This window comes from Hemitrygon akajei, chromosome 25, assembly GCF_048418815.1.
Source record: "Hemitrygon akajei chromosome 25, sHemAka1.3, whole genome shotgun sequence".
NCBI lineage: Eukaryota > Metazoa > Chordata > Chondrichthyes > Myliobatiformes > Dasyatidae > Hemitrygon > Hemitrygon akajei.
In genome coordinates, this window is record NC_133148.1 from 22,899,548 (window position 1) to 22,912,279 (window position 12,732).

The 12,732-nt window shown below is 51.7% G+C and overlaps 1 protein-coding gene and 1 long non-coding RNA gene across 2 annotated transcripts in view; one reads left to right on the forward strand and one right to left on the reverse strand.

Moving 5' to 3' along the window:
* LOC140716441 (large neutral amino acids transporter small subunit 2-like) overlaps positions 1-847 on the reverse strand; it is a 60,845-nt gene extending 59,998 nt beyond the window's left edge. Inside the window, exon 1 of the mRNA XM_073029177.1 lies at positions 154-847. Within this exon, the coding sequence (XP_072885278.1) occupies positions 154-298 (145 nt within the window). The 5' untranslated portion in view covers positions 299-847. The remainder of the gene's footprint in view (positions 1-153) is intronic.
* LOC140716443 (uncharacterized) lies at positions 657-6,304 on the forward strand. Its single transcript, XR_012096299.1, has 2 exons — positions 657-794; positions 5,878-6,304. It is a non-coding gene; the product is annotated as an uncharacterized lncRNA (long non-coding RNA).
* Positions 6,305-12,732: the final 6,428 nt, after the last annotated feature.

Genomic DNA, 12,732 nt, shown 5'->3' on the forward strand with positions numbered 1-12,732 from the left:
CCCCCTCCATGTCTCCCCCAACTGCAGCCCCTCTCCCAGTGGCCCTGGGGAAGTGGGGTACCCGACTGTGGATGGTGGTGGGAGAGGGGGTTGGTAACCTTGGCCACACACTCACTCCCGCATTCGAGTATCGAGCCCCTTGTCAACACTCACCGACAATGATCCCACAGGCACTGACCAGTCCGATCTCCTTCTTCAGGGAGACTCCAGCTTCTTCCTTCTTCCCGCTGCCCGGCAACTTGTCCACGGACCCCTTGCTGGCCGGGGGCAGGTTACGCTGTCGGCTCCCCTCTGCCATCTTGCCCACCAGGAGTTAGTCCAGTCTGCGAGAGAAGGGGATGGATGGGCGAAGACTCAGAGGTTGACGGCAAAAAGAACTCCCCACCTGAGCAAGTTTGAAAGCAGCTTGAAGGCGGTCGTGCTCGGTGGCTGGACAGCTCAAACCAAATCAACGTCCAGGGGGGCAAAAGAGCGGTCCAAATCCGAGAGAGGCAGCCGTGACCTCTGACGTTCCTCGCCCCTACCTCGGGCAAGGAGCAAGCGGCGAGGACAGGCGACAGGTGGGAAGTGGACGGCGCGGGGGTCCAGAGAGAGAGGTCGGACTTCACAGAGGAATCGGGAGCGGGCTGGTGGGTGAGCGTTCCAGATATTTAACAAGTTTTCTCTCTCTCTCCTCCTCACTATCTGCTCCCGACCCGGTGCTGCTGAAGAGCTGGAAATGCAGAGATCAGAACCTGCCGGCTGTCCTTGTGCTGGGAGCGTGTTTACGCAGTCGAGATGTGCTACTCTCTGAGGTGATTACTGCTCCAATCTCTTATATCACTGTTTTTCTCTCTCTCTCCACCACCCCCCCCACCACCACCTTGCCCTTCTATATTTACTATTAGCTCCTCCCACATTGAGAAACCTGACCGTATCGCTGAGGGGGTTGGAATTGGGGAGGAACAGAGGGAGACAGACAGAGACAGACTGATAGAGAGAGAGAGAAAAACAGAAAGAGAGAGATGGGGACTGGGACTCAGAAAGAGACACAGAGAGAGAGAGAGAAAGATAGACTGGGACAGAAAGAGAGACAAACAGACAGAGATAGGGACTGGGACAGAAAGAGAGAGACAGACAGAGACTGAGACTCAGAGGAGGGACAGAGAGAGAGACGGGGGAGAGGGAGAGAGGGACAGAGGGGGGCGAGAGTGAAAATGTGTTTGCAAAATGAAAAACACCACACAGGCATGCAGAAGACAAGCATAAACATACATCGCTGGTATCCAACGCAGTGCCATACGGAGACTTAATTACGATTACAGCAAGTTTACAGAGCAGCCTGCACCTTCAATGCAGAGAAGTCCTTGGCCAGCTGGAGGTTGGTGGGGGGGTTGGTTGCTGGCTCTCAGCTCACAGCCCCGCTGACTCACGCCTGGCAGAACAACGCACACAGCGAAATAACACAAGGCAGTAGGAGCTGACTCAGGAACTGCCTTGTAAACACTACATTTTCTCCCGCAAGGCAGATTGCACAATGCCGATTTGAGCCTGGGCCGATGCTGTTTGTGTTACTGGGCTGAAAGGGGTTCACTCGGGGAGACCGCGGCACAAAGGGGGTCCTCAGTGGTGGGTTCGAGAGGGAGAGAGAGTGGATGTGTGTGTGAAAGAGTGTTTGTGTTTGAGAGTGTGTATGAGTGAGCGTGCAAGTGTGTGTGTAAGAGCACGAGTGTGCGTGAAAATGTGTGTGTGTGTGTGAGAGAGAAACAGCTTGGGAGACAACATGAGAGTGGGGGCTCAACATTGCAAGTAAACATCAGAGTCCATACGGTATATGTTACACATAACCCTGAGATTCATTTCTGCAGGAACAAAATTCGATCAAATTTATGAAAAACTGTAGCAAGGAACGGCAGAACAAAGTAGACGAGCTAGGATAACGGAGCACACACAACTGGCGAGGAGTCGGTGAGAGTGAGCGGGTGTCACAGGATTTATCCACCGCAGCTGAGGGCTCTGATGGCTGAAGGGTAATAACCTGGCCGTGTGACACCTCAGGCTTGTGTACATATCTTGCCCAAGCATAGCAGCGAGAAGAGAGAATGGCCTGGATGGTGGTGGGGGAGGATGCTGCTTTCTTGTGGCAATAGAGGTATTCAATGGTGGGGAGGGTTTTGCCCCGGTCCACCACTCTCTGTGGACCTTTCTGCTCCTGGGCATTGGTGCTTCCACGCCAGGGTGTGAGGCAATAGTGCAAGTGTGTGTGTGTGTGTGTGTGAGAGAGAAAATCAGACAGACATGGTGTGAGTGACGGAGTGTGCGTATTAACATATCACTGCATCGTGACTGTCTCGCAGTTTACCACTGATACCAAAAAACAAATTTAATGTCACATAACACAGTGATAGTGTACCTGATTCTGAGTGTGCTTGTGCATTCGAGCGTGTTATGTGCTTTAGACAGAGTGAGTGTGTCTAATAGAGTGTGCACATGTGTATGTGTTAGAGCAGCTCCTGGGCAGGGCAGCAAAACAGTGACTTTAGCTGCCAACCTTCAGATCTGAATATGGACTGTAAATTAAATTTAAAATGCAGCTCTGCACAGTGACTATGAATCATAGTTACTGAAAGACCAGATGATGCTGACTTAACATCCGTTTCCAAAGGACGGGTGCAAAGAAGGAGATGTGAAAGTTGTATGTAATTCAAAAGAAGCATTACAAACACATTGTAAATGCAGGATTCTCCTTTGAGCTTTGGCATATGAAAGTCATGCAACATTGGCTCGAGCCGAGCCGAGCTCTTCCTTGAAACGGGTCTCAGTATGATGTGTGCTGTGCCTCCTTTCATCACATCTACCAGCTGCATCTGCCTGCTGACTCTGCTCATGTTAAAACAGTGTCTGTGCTGAGGGACAATTTACCAAAGGTTATGAAGCTCAAGCCTGTCCTGCCATTCGACACGATTGTGGCTGATCTGCCTCAGACCCCATCTCTTCTCTGAATGATCCACCTTCCATCACCCTCAGGGGCAGGGAGTTCCAGGGATCCACCACCTCAGAGTCGAATGACCAACCCCTTATACTGCAACCCTGTTCCCTTGTTTGGGAACACAGAGTACTCTGCAGATGCCGGGGTCAAAGCAACACGTGCAGCAGGCTAGAGGAACTCAGCTGGTCGGGCAGCATCGGCGAGACCCAACACAGATTAGGGGGACCGCTTCGTCGAGCACCTCCGCTCCGTCCGCCACAACAGACAGGATCTCCCAGTTGCCATCCAATTCAACTCTGCTTCACATTCCCATTCGGATATGTCCATACACGGCCTCCTCTACTGCCACGATGAGGCCAAACTCAGGTTGGAGAAGCAACACCTCATATACCGTCTGGGTAGTCTCCAGCCCCCCGTCACGAACACTGAATTCTCCAACTTCCGGTAATTCCCTCCCCCTCCCTTCCCCCATCCCAGTTTCACTCTGCCTCCTCCTCCAGCTGCCTATCACCTCTCTCATGATTCTGCCTTCTACTACTACCCATAGTGCTTTATCCCATTCCTTCTTCACATTTCCTGCCTATGCCCTCCCCCACCCCTTGATTTTTCCCCTTACTGGTTTTTCACCTGGCACCTACCAGCCTTCTCCTTCCCACCCTCCCCCCACCTTCTTTATAGGGCCCCTGCCCCCTCCCTCTTCAATCCTAACGAAGGGTCTCGGCCCGAAACGTTGACTGCTCATTTCCACGGGTCCTGCCCGACCTGCTGAGTCCCTCCAGCTTGTTGTACGTGTTGCCTTGTTTGGGACTCCCCCCCCCCCCCCCCCCCCCCCCCCCCCCGCTAGTGGAGACAGCCCTGCATCCAACTGCACGGGACCTTGTGTGTTTGAATAATGTCGCCTGCCACTTTCCTGAACTCCAAGGAACTCAAACCCAAACTGTCCCACCCCTCTTGGTACCTCGCATTCCCAGCCAGTCCCAGTGATCTTCAACTACCCCCTCCCACCACGTATTAAGAATCTGTCTCCCTTGGCCTTACCAAAGGCAAATTTCTACAGATGTGCCGAGGAGGGGTACAGATGGGTGAAGGAGTGGGGATACATCTCTACCAAAGCAGATTTAAGGCACTCCTTCCCCCGGGTAGATGGAGCTCGTCAGCCTGGGAAGGCAGTCCATCTGAGAGAGGGAAAACTCTGATTTCAAACCTCCGCTGCCTTGCGGCCATACCCACTCATGGGAAAGGCTTCGGGAGTAAACCCTGAGGACAAATCCGGAGCTGGAGTCCCTAAGCAGTCCGACGTTGCCTTCAACCTCGCTCTGGCAACTCCTGCGATGACACTGGTGCCGAGCTGTATCAGCCCTTGCCCTTCCCGTGGACAACATCGGTGTCATGGAGAGGGGAGACTTGCAGCATGGGCAACTGCCGGTCTTCCATACAACCTTGCCCAGGCCTGCGCCCTGGAAACCATTCCAGGCGCAGATCCATGGTCTGGCGAGACTAACAGATGCCACCATTTCCTCCGCCTGCCTTGCAGGTCACCCTTGGGCGAGGTGTAGCCCCGCCGATCAGGGTCACGTGAAGCTGGCGCATATCACAGGTCCTGGGTATGCGACCGGTGACGCCAGGCAGACAATCTCTGAAGAGTATTGACGATGGCTGGCGGTCACCCATCTTGTAAAGACACTGCCCAGGAGAAGACAAAGGCAAACCACTTTTGTAGAGAAATTTGCCATGGTCACAGAAAGAGGTGTCACGGCACATAACGAACGAATGGACCATGGAGAGCATCACTGCCTGTTATGGAGTTTCCAGTCCACAGAATCAGAAGGGAATGAAGAGGATCAGAGACTCGGTCAGCTCCGCACCATCATGGTGATCTTCAAAAGCTGGTGCCTCAGGGAGGCAGCATCTGTCGCTAAGGAGCCTCTGCATCTGGGACATTCCCTCTCATTACTATCATCGAGGAGGAGGTACAGGAGCCTGCTCGGAGTTTTAAACCAGCTTCTTCCCTTCCACCATCAGATTTCTGAACGGTCCATGAACCCACGGAAATGGCCTCACTGTTCCACTTCAGCACAATTCATTTTTTAATGTAACGCAGTAACTTTTTAATGTCTTGCACTGCAGCCGCAAGGAACGATCTCATGAAATATCTGGGCGATAATAAACTTGTTTCTGATTCTGATTTGTCAGGGTCTCGGCCCGAAATGTCGACTGCGCTTCTCCCTGGCCTGCAGCGTTCCACCAGCATTTTGTGTGTGCTGCTCTGATTCATTCGTGGCCTTTGAGGGAGGGGGCTCCAGATACCTGCCACCACCTGAGAGGGAGACCTTTCCCATTTAAAATGGGTGACTGCTCCGACGGCTGAGAAACCCCTCCTGCCACCACCAGCCTGGGGTGTTAATTGTGCTGATTTATTAAATGGGGAGGGGCCAGATGGGCCAACTCATTGGCTGGGCAGGAGTGGATATACCACAGGGGTTGCTGCTAATCAGCTTGCACTTTGTGAGACTGTGTTTTGCAAAGGTAAGAGATCGCCAAAGGCTTTTGACTTCCCTGCTCACCGAAGGGAAAAAAAATTTCTAAAAGTTGTCGATTGTGCTGAAGGGACAGCTTTTCGAATCGACTGAGTTTGGGAAAGAGACTGCAGGTTAACGAGAAAAGGGGATTTCTTCAATGGAGCTGAGTTAATTTTGGAAAAAGGTTTATTTTACTTATTTACAGATCCAGCACTATTCTTTTAAAATATTATTTGTTTTTTTTAATTGCATAGTTTGTCTTCATATGCATTATCTGTTTGTGCGTACATTTCACTATACTGTTGTTTCTTTGTATTTGTTGTGAATGCCTGCAAGGACATGAATCTCAGGGTGATATATGGTGACATATCTGTTCTTTTCCTCCCAAAGGACCGCAGACTTGTCGATGGGTCTGGAGGCTTGTGTGCCTCAACGACCCGGAGAGCCACGTTGGTCAGAGTCGGGGCCTTGTGCTTTGGATCTTGGTCGGGTCGCCCATGCCAAACAGGTCAGAGGGCAGAGGGCAGACTGAGAGTGGCCCACCGGTCCTCCGGGTTCAGCTCAGGGCCGACAGCCCTGACAGGTCAAACAAAACTGTTACAGAAACAATGAAGCGTCCTTCTACAGCTGAGTGCGACGGTATCCCGGGGCTGTGTGGCTGACAGCAGTGAAAACCGAGAGGGAGCCGCTGACGTGACGGAGGAAGCCCTGAACACCGCCAGAGATGGAGGACCCTCATTGCTGCCCGGAACGCCAGCGGTGAAACGGGCAGGGGGCATACTTACTTCGATAATAAAGTTTCTTTGAACTAATCTAATTTACCTGCACCAGCATCATATCTACACACTGCCAAGTGTCCGTTCAAACATCTCTGCAATGCACACTTTGATCTGGTTCCACCTCTTCTTCTGGGAGCACATCCCAGATATCACCCCCTCTATGCAAAAGAGAACCCTTCCCCTCAAAATCCCCAACGAGGGGAAAGGGTGAAGGGTGGTGTGAGGTGCTCCTTCCCCTCCGCTAGCCTGCAGCTTTCCTTTGGGTAAGGTGTAGCACTTGCTTAGCTTCACCCCCCGCCCTCCCCGATCAGGGTCACAGCTGGTGAATGGTTGTATGAGCATATCACAAGTTCCTGATTATGCGACCACTGACGCCAGGCAGACAATCTCCAAAGAGCCCTGATAATGGCTGGGGGTCACCCATCAGGTAAACACTGCCCAGATTGAAAAATTTGCCAAGAACGATCACGGTCATGGATAAGACCATGATGACCCACGTCACATGACACTGCACACGAAGGGAAGAAGATTCTGACTATCTACTTTATCAATACTCCTCAGCCCTCTGCCTCCTTCGCTTGAGGGAAAATAGTCCCTGCCAACCCTCTCCCCATAACTAACGTCCTCAAATCCATGGAATTCCTCAGCAGCGTCTCCAAGCCAATGTGGTGACCAAAGCTGAACGCAGTACTCCGAGTGTGGTTAACTAGTGTTTTGCAGGGGCAGTACGTACTAAGGAAGTGTTAGAAGCAGTCAAACCACTTACTAGATGGGATATTTGAACACTGTTGGGAGTTTAATGGAATATTACAGGGGGACTCTCTGTCCCTTGTTAGTGAGGGAGAGAGAGAGAGCCCGTGGCTTGTCGAACTCTCCGGTAAACAGCAGTTTTTGTTGGCTGCAGATCATGGCCTCTCTATGGTGGCTGCTGAAATGGGTGGGGGAGAGGGAGGGTTGTTGCTTTGCTGGTGGGGGGGAGGTGGGAGAGGGGGCTTTGGGGGTTCTGTTGTTCAATCTTTCGGGGTTCTCCTTTCCACCTCCCACTGCCCCCTTCCCACCTTCGATCAGAATAAAACAGGAACAGGTGGGGGGGGCCCTCAAGCCTGGCGTTCAACACGATTATGGCTGATCTGCCCCAGGCTCATTAGCTCATCCACACCAGGTCTCAGCATCCCGACCTTCCCCTCTTTAAGCACCGGCTTCCACCACCTCCAGGGCAGAGGATCCCAAGATCTGAGAGAAGAGGTGCCTCCCCCCACCCCCCCCGCAATTTTAAGCGACCAGACCCTTTCCTCGTAAGTCTAACCTCTCGCCTGATGCTCTCTGGCTGGTGGAAGCATATCTCCCTTGTCGCATCTGCTCGGGATCTGCTACGCTTCAGCTTCCTTTGGTGCGGTGAACAGTTCAGCACGACACAGGAACCAGGCTCTCCTCCACGGACTCTAGCTACACTTGTGCCTCCGTAAAGCAGCCAGTTTAATCAAAGACTCCCCTCCCGCCACAGACATTCTCTCTGCTCCCCTCCCGTCGGGCAGAAGATACAGAAGCCTGAAAAAACATGCTGCCAGGCTCAGCCTTACCTGCGTAACCATCTGATCTGGATGATAAGCTTCACTGTATCTCGGCGCACGTGAGAATAACAAATCCATTCCAAAGCTCCAGGTCCGGTCTGTTTAACAGCAGGCGGTGAGAATCTCAGCACTGCTTGAGATAGATCCTCCTGAATCTACCCAGGACTCTACGTAACCTGCATATGCCTCGAACCGCTCACCGCTCAGCCTCTTTCACTTCCGAGAAAGCAGACCGAGCCTGGCCACCCTCTCCCCATAACAGAAATCTCCTCCCAGCACGACCTCCCCCTCTCCCCATCCCACCTCCCTCTCTAATCGTCTGGGCGGAAGAACAACTGCTGTCTGCAGGTTCCCCTCCCCTCCCCTGACTGGAAGGTACATTTGGACAGCTTTCACTAGTGCTGTGGCTAAGTCACAGAAACGTCTACCCGATGGTGCCTCAGGAACACCTCCCCCATGAGGACTGGGATGGATCGAGGACGGCGCTTCCCTCCCCCTCCCCGTTCTGGACAGGAGAGGTTTTAGGGGTGACAGTGACAGACAACCAGTGAATATCTCTGTGTGGCCATTTGGCCCATTGAGTCAGAGCTCGCTCAGAACCATCTCACATCCCAGGTGTGTGTGTGTGTGTGTGTGTAAGGGAAGGGGTGTGAAATTTGACATTTCACATTGGCTAATTCATTAACTCAGGATGTGGTAGGAAACCAGAATCTCAGTAAGGGAGAGAAGGCTGTGTCCAGACAAGGGGCGCACACACACACTCTCATTCACACACACACACACTCTCATTCACACACACACACTCATTCACACACACACACTCTCATTCACACACACACACACACTCTCATTCACACACACACACTCTCATTCACACACACACACACTCATTCACACATACTCATTCACACACACACACACACACTCATTCACACACACACACACTCTCATTCACACACACAGGCTCACACACACATACACACACACTCATTCACACACTCTCTCACACACACACACAGGCTCACACACACATGCATACTGTCTCTCACACACAATCACAGTCTCTCTCACTCACACAATCACACACACACTGTCGCTCACACATACACATTCTCTTATACATACACACTGTGGCTCATACACACACAGAGGCTCACACACACACACTCAGACAGACTCTCACACTCACAGCGCTGGAGATGAGGATTGAACTGGGGTCTCTGCAGTCATGGGGCAGTCGTTCTAAGCATTGGGTCACTGTGCCAATAAGACACGAGACAGCTCAGCCTAATGAGGCATCAGCTGTTGCAAAGTTGAAACCTGCCTTCCGAAGATTTAGCCGAGATAAACCAAGATGTAATGAAGAATTCCAAGGCTTTAGCGCAGATCCCAGTAAGTCTGTGGGAGCAGGTAGTTGATAGTTGAAGTGGTCTGGCACAGACTAGATGGGCTGAAGGGTCTGTTTCCGTGCTGAGGGAGCCAAAGACGCGGGTAGTGTGATGGAAGTCTCGGGAGCACGGAGTGGACGGATAGAGGGAGCAGGCAGCTGGCAGACACTATCCCGAGGGGCCTGACGGATGTGGAGTGGGCTCTAGGATGGAGCAGGGGCGGATTGGAAGCACACACACAACACAGAAGGCCAACGAAGCTGCCCTCCCATTCAATGCCAGCATCGCCCTCTCTCAATTCTGCCAACCTGGGATTACTGGGACTGGCCGATGGGTAAGGAGGTGTTAACTTGAATTAGTTTTATTTACCACATGACAACTGAAAGATACAGTGCAATGTCTTTTTGCGTCAACACAGTCTGAGGATGTGCTGGGGGCAGCCCGCAATGCTTCCAGAGCCAACGTACCACGCCCACAACTCACCAACCCTGACTCGTGCCGTACGTCTTTGGAACACGCGCGAGGAAACCCACGTGGTTGGTTGGGGGGGGGGGTCCTCACGCTGCTGTCTCCAGGTGACCGGCCAAGAGGGGCCGAATGGCCTCCTTTCGTGGGGCTCCAGTTGAAAGCTGAGCCCGTGGGCTGGGCTTCCCATGACGGGGGAAGAGACCTCTAGTGGACGTGAGGATTCTCTGAACCTCTGCCTCCCATCACCTCATCGCCACGGGCAGCTCCCGTCTCCCAAGCCCGCTGAGGCCATAAACGATGGAGCAGAAACAGAGAAAACACTGCTGGAGTGTTTGCGAAAGAGAAAGAATTACTGTGAGTGTGTTCTGAAAGAGATAGAGGACTGTGCATCCCTGATTGACTCTGTGTGTGTGTGTGTGTGTGTGTGTGTGTGTGTGTATTTTCACTCACTCTTCACGTTCGTGTATCTGTGCGAGACACGACTGCGTGTGTGTGAGAGAGAGAGAGAGAGACGGACGGACAGTCTCAGCACTGTCTGGACACCACTGCCAAGGCCAGCATTCATTGTCTGCCCCACTTTCCTCCTAAGAAGGTGGGAGCGAACCCCCTCCTCGGGCTGCTGCGGTCTTTCTGCTAGATTTCCGCCAGTGAGGATGGTGTGCGACTTGCAGGGGCGTTCATAAAGCCTCACTTCCCTCGGCTTCCCACCCCGGATGCTGACGGTGGCGGACTTGGAGATACCACTGCCTCACCCTCCTACTCCTTATCTGCCCCTGCCTCTCTGGAAAGGAGCGAGCTGCCGAGGGGCTGCAAGTGGAACAGAAGTTGAGGCCTGACGGCTGGAGCCCCGAGTCTGTGAGTCTTTGGGGAAGTCACGTCAAGTGTGTTGTCATTCACATGTATACTGTCAAACAGGACGACGTTTCTCTGGACCAGGGCATAAAGCACAGTCGTACACATAACACACAATGACTTAGGAAAGTAAGAATTAAATCTACAAATTAATTATGCATAGTTAAAGTGCATAGATTAAATATTGTAGGGTACAGTACAATTTCTGGTGACATTTTAAATGTGATGTGGCAGGGAGTATAGACCGAGTGGACAGCCAGCATCTTTCTCCCCAGGGTCAGTAAGAAGCGCCATTAGCATTTCAGGTTGTTTATTGTCATTAAATATACCGTACACTGTCAAACGAGGTGCGTCTCCGAACCAGGGTGTAAAGCAGGGTAGTACACATAACACACACATATCACGTAGGAGAGAATTAAATCTACGAACAAATTAGGGATAAATAAACAAAGTGGATAAATTAAATATTGTGGGGCGCAGAGCAGATTAACCAGTGACACAGCAGGGAGTTCAGGGGCCGAATGGCTTGGGGGAAGAAACTGTTTCCCATCCTGACCGTTCTTGTCTTTATGCATCGGAGTCTCCTGCCTGACGGTAGAAAGTCAAAGAGGATGCTGGATGGGCGGGTGGGATCCTTAATAATACTGAGGGTCCTGTGACTGCAGTGCCCCAGATACATGCCCCCACATTTAGAAGAAAGCGGGGAATCTCACTGAAACCTACCAAATGTTGAAAGGACTGGATTAGGGTGGATGAGGAGAGGATGTTTCCAGAGCTGGAGCGCACAGCCTCAAAATTGAGGGGTGACCTTTTAGAACAGAGGAAAGGAGGATTTTTTCTAGCCGGAGAGTAGTAAATCTGTGGAATGCTCTGCCACAGACTGCGGTGGAGGCCAAGTCTGTGGACATATTCAAAATGGAAGTTGATAAATCCCTGATTGCTCAGGACATCGAAGGACAGGGCGAGAAGGCAGGTGTGTGGAGTTGAGTGGGATCCGGGATCAGCCATGATGGTTTGGCAGAGCAGACTCGATGGGCTGAATGGCCTAATTCTGCTCCTGTGTCTTACGGATGGTAAGGAGATCCCTATGATTCTCTCAGTCGTTCTCACATTCCTTTGTAGGAACTTCTGGGGCAATGCTCGACTGCTCCCATACCAGATGGAGATACAGCTTGTCAGGACGTTCTCAATGGTGCTCCTGCAAAATTCAGTTAAGATGGGAGGAGAATCCCCTCAGGAAGTGGAGGAATGTCTGAGAGTCCATAGCAGATTAGAGGCAAAGATGTCTGTCCTGGTGTATGTGCGTGGGTGAGGTTGAGGGAGGAACTGCTATTGCCCTGTTGGGTTTTGTGTTGTTCCACAGAGAACTGCGGCCGTGCTGGGTTTACCACAAACCAACGCACGGCAACACTTGTGGGCTGCCCCCAGCACATCCTTGGATGAGTTGGCTGTTAATGCACACGCCACATTTCACTGTAGGTTCTGATGCAGATGTTAGAAATCTAATCTCAGGATAATAAACTTACTTAGAACTTTGCACGTGCAATAAATAAATCTGAATCTGATATAGTGTAATCATCACTGAAGGTCACCAGTTCTGACCTTCAGGCCACTGATGAAGCTGCTAAAGATGGTCCCAAAGTGTATTGGCCGTGAACTTGCACTGTTATGAAGTACCGGCTTGGCCACAGTTGCCAGAGAGGGGTCTAACCACAACACAGGTGATCTTGCATTTGTCCCCTGGGACCGCCTAGCTCCCTGACCCTGAAGGCGTGTGTGCCTCTGAATTGTCCACCTCAGAGGGGTGCAAACTGAAATATAATTGTCACACGCACTAATTGTTGGGGGGGGGGGCAGGGGATATTAATGCGCGATTTGCGGTTGCTGAGAACCGTCAGATACGCAGCATCGCACTTGAAACTTGATTGGCTGATAGTTATGGAGAAAAGCGTATGGTTCTTTTGATTGGCAACCTTGACAGTTTTCCGTGACTTTTTCTATCCAATCAGAGATTAAAATCCACACAGTAGGAGGCCCTTGACTAAATCTTATCTCCGATTGGCCACTGCCTACTATCAACAGAAAGCATCACCACCACTCACAGGGCAGAACACACCGGTGAAGCGAGAGATAAACTAACCAGTTATCTGATTGGCGAATGTACGGCTCCTCTAACGGGGGAGAAAG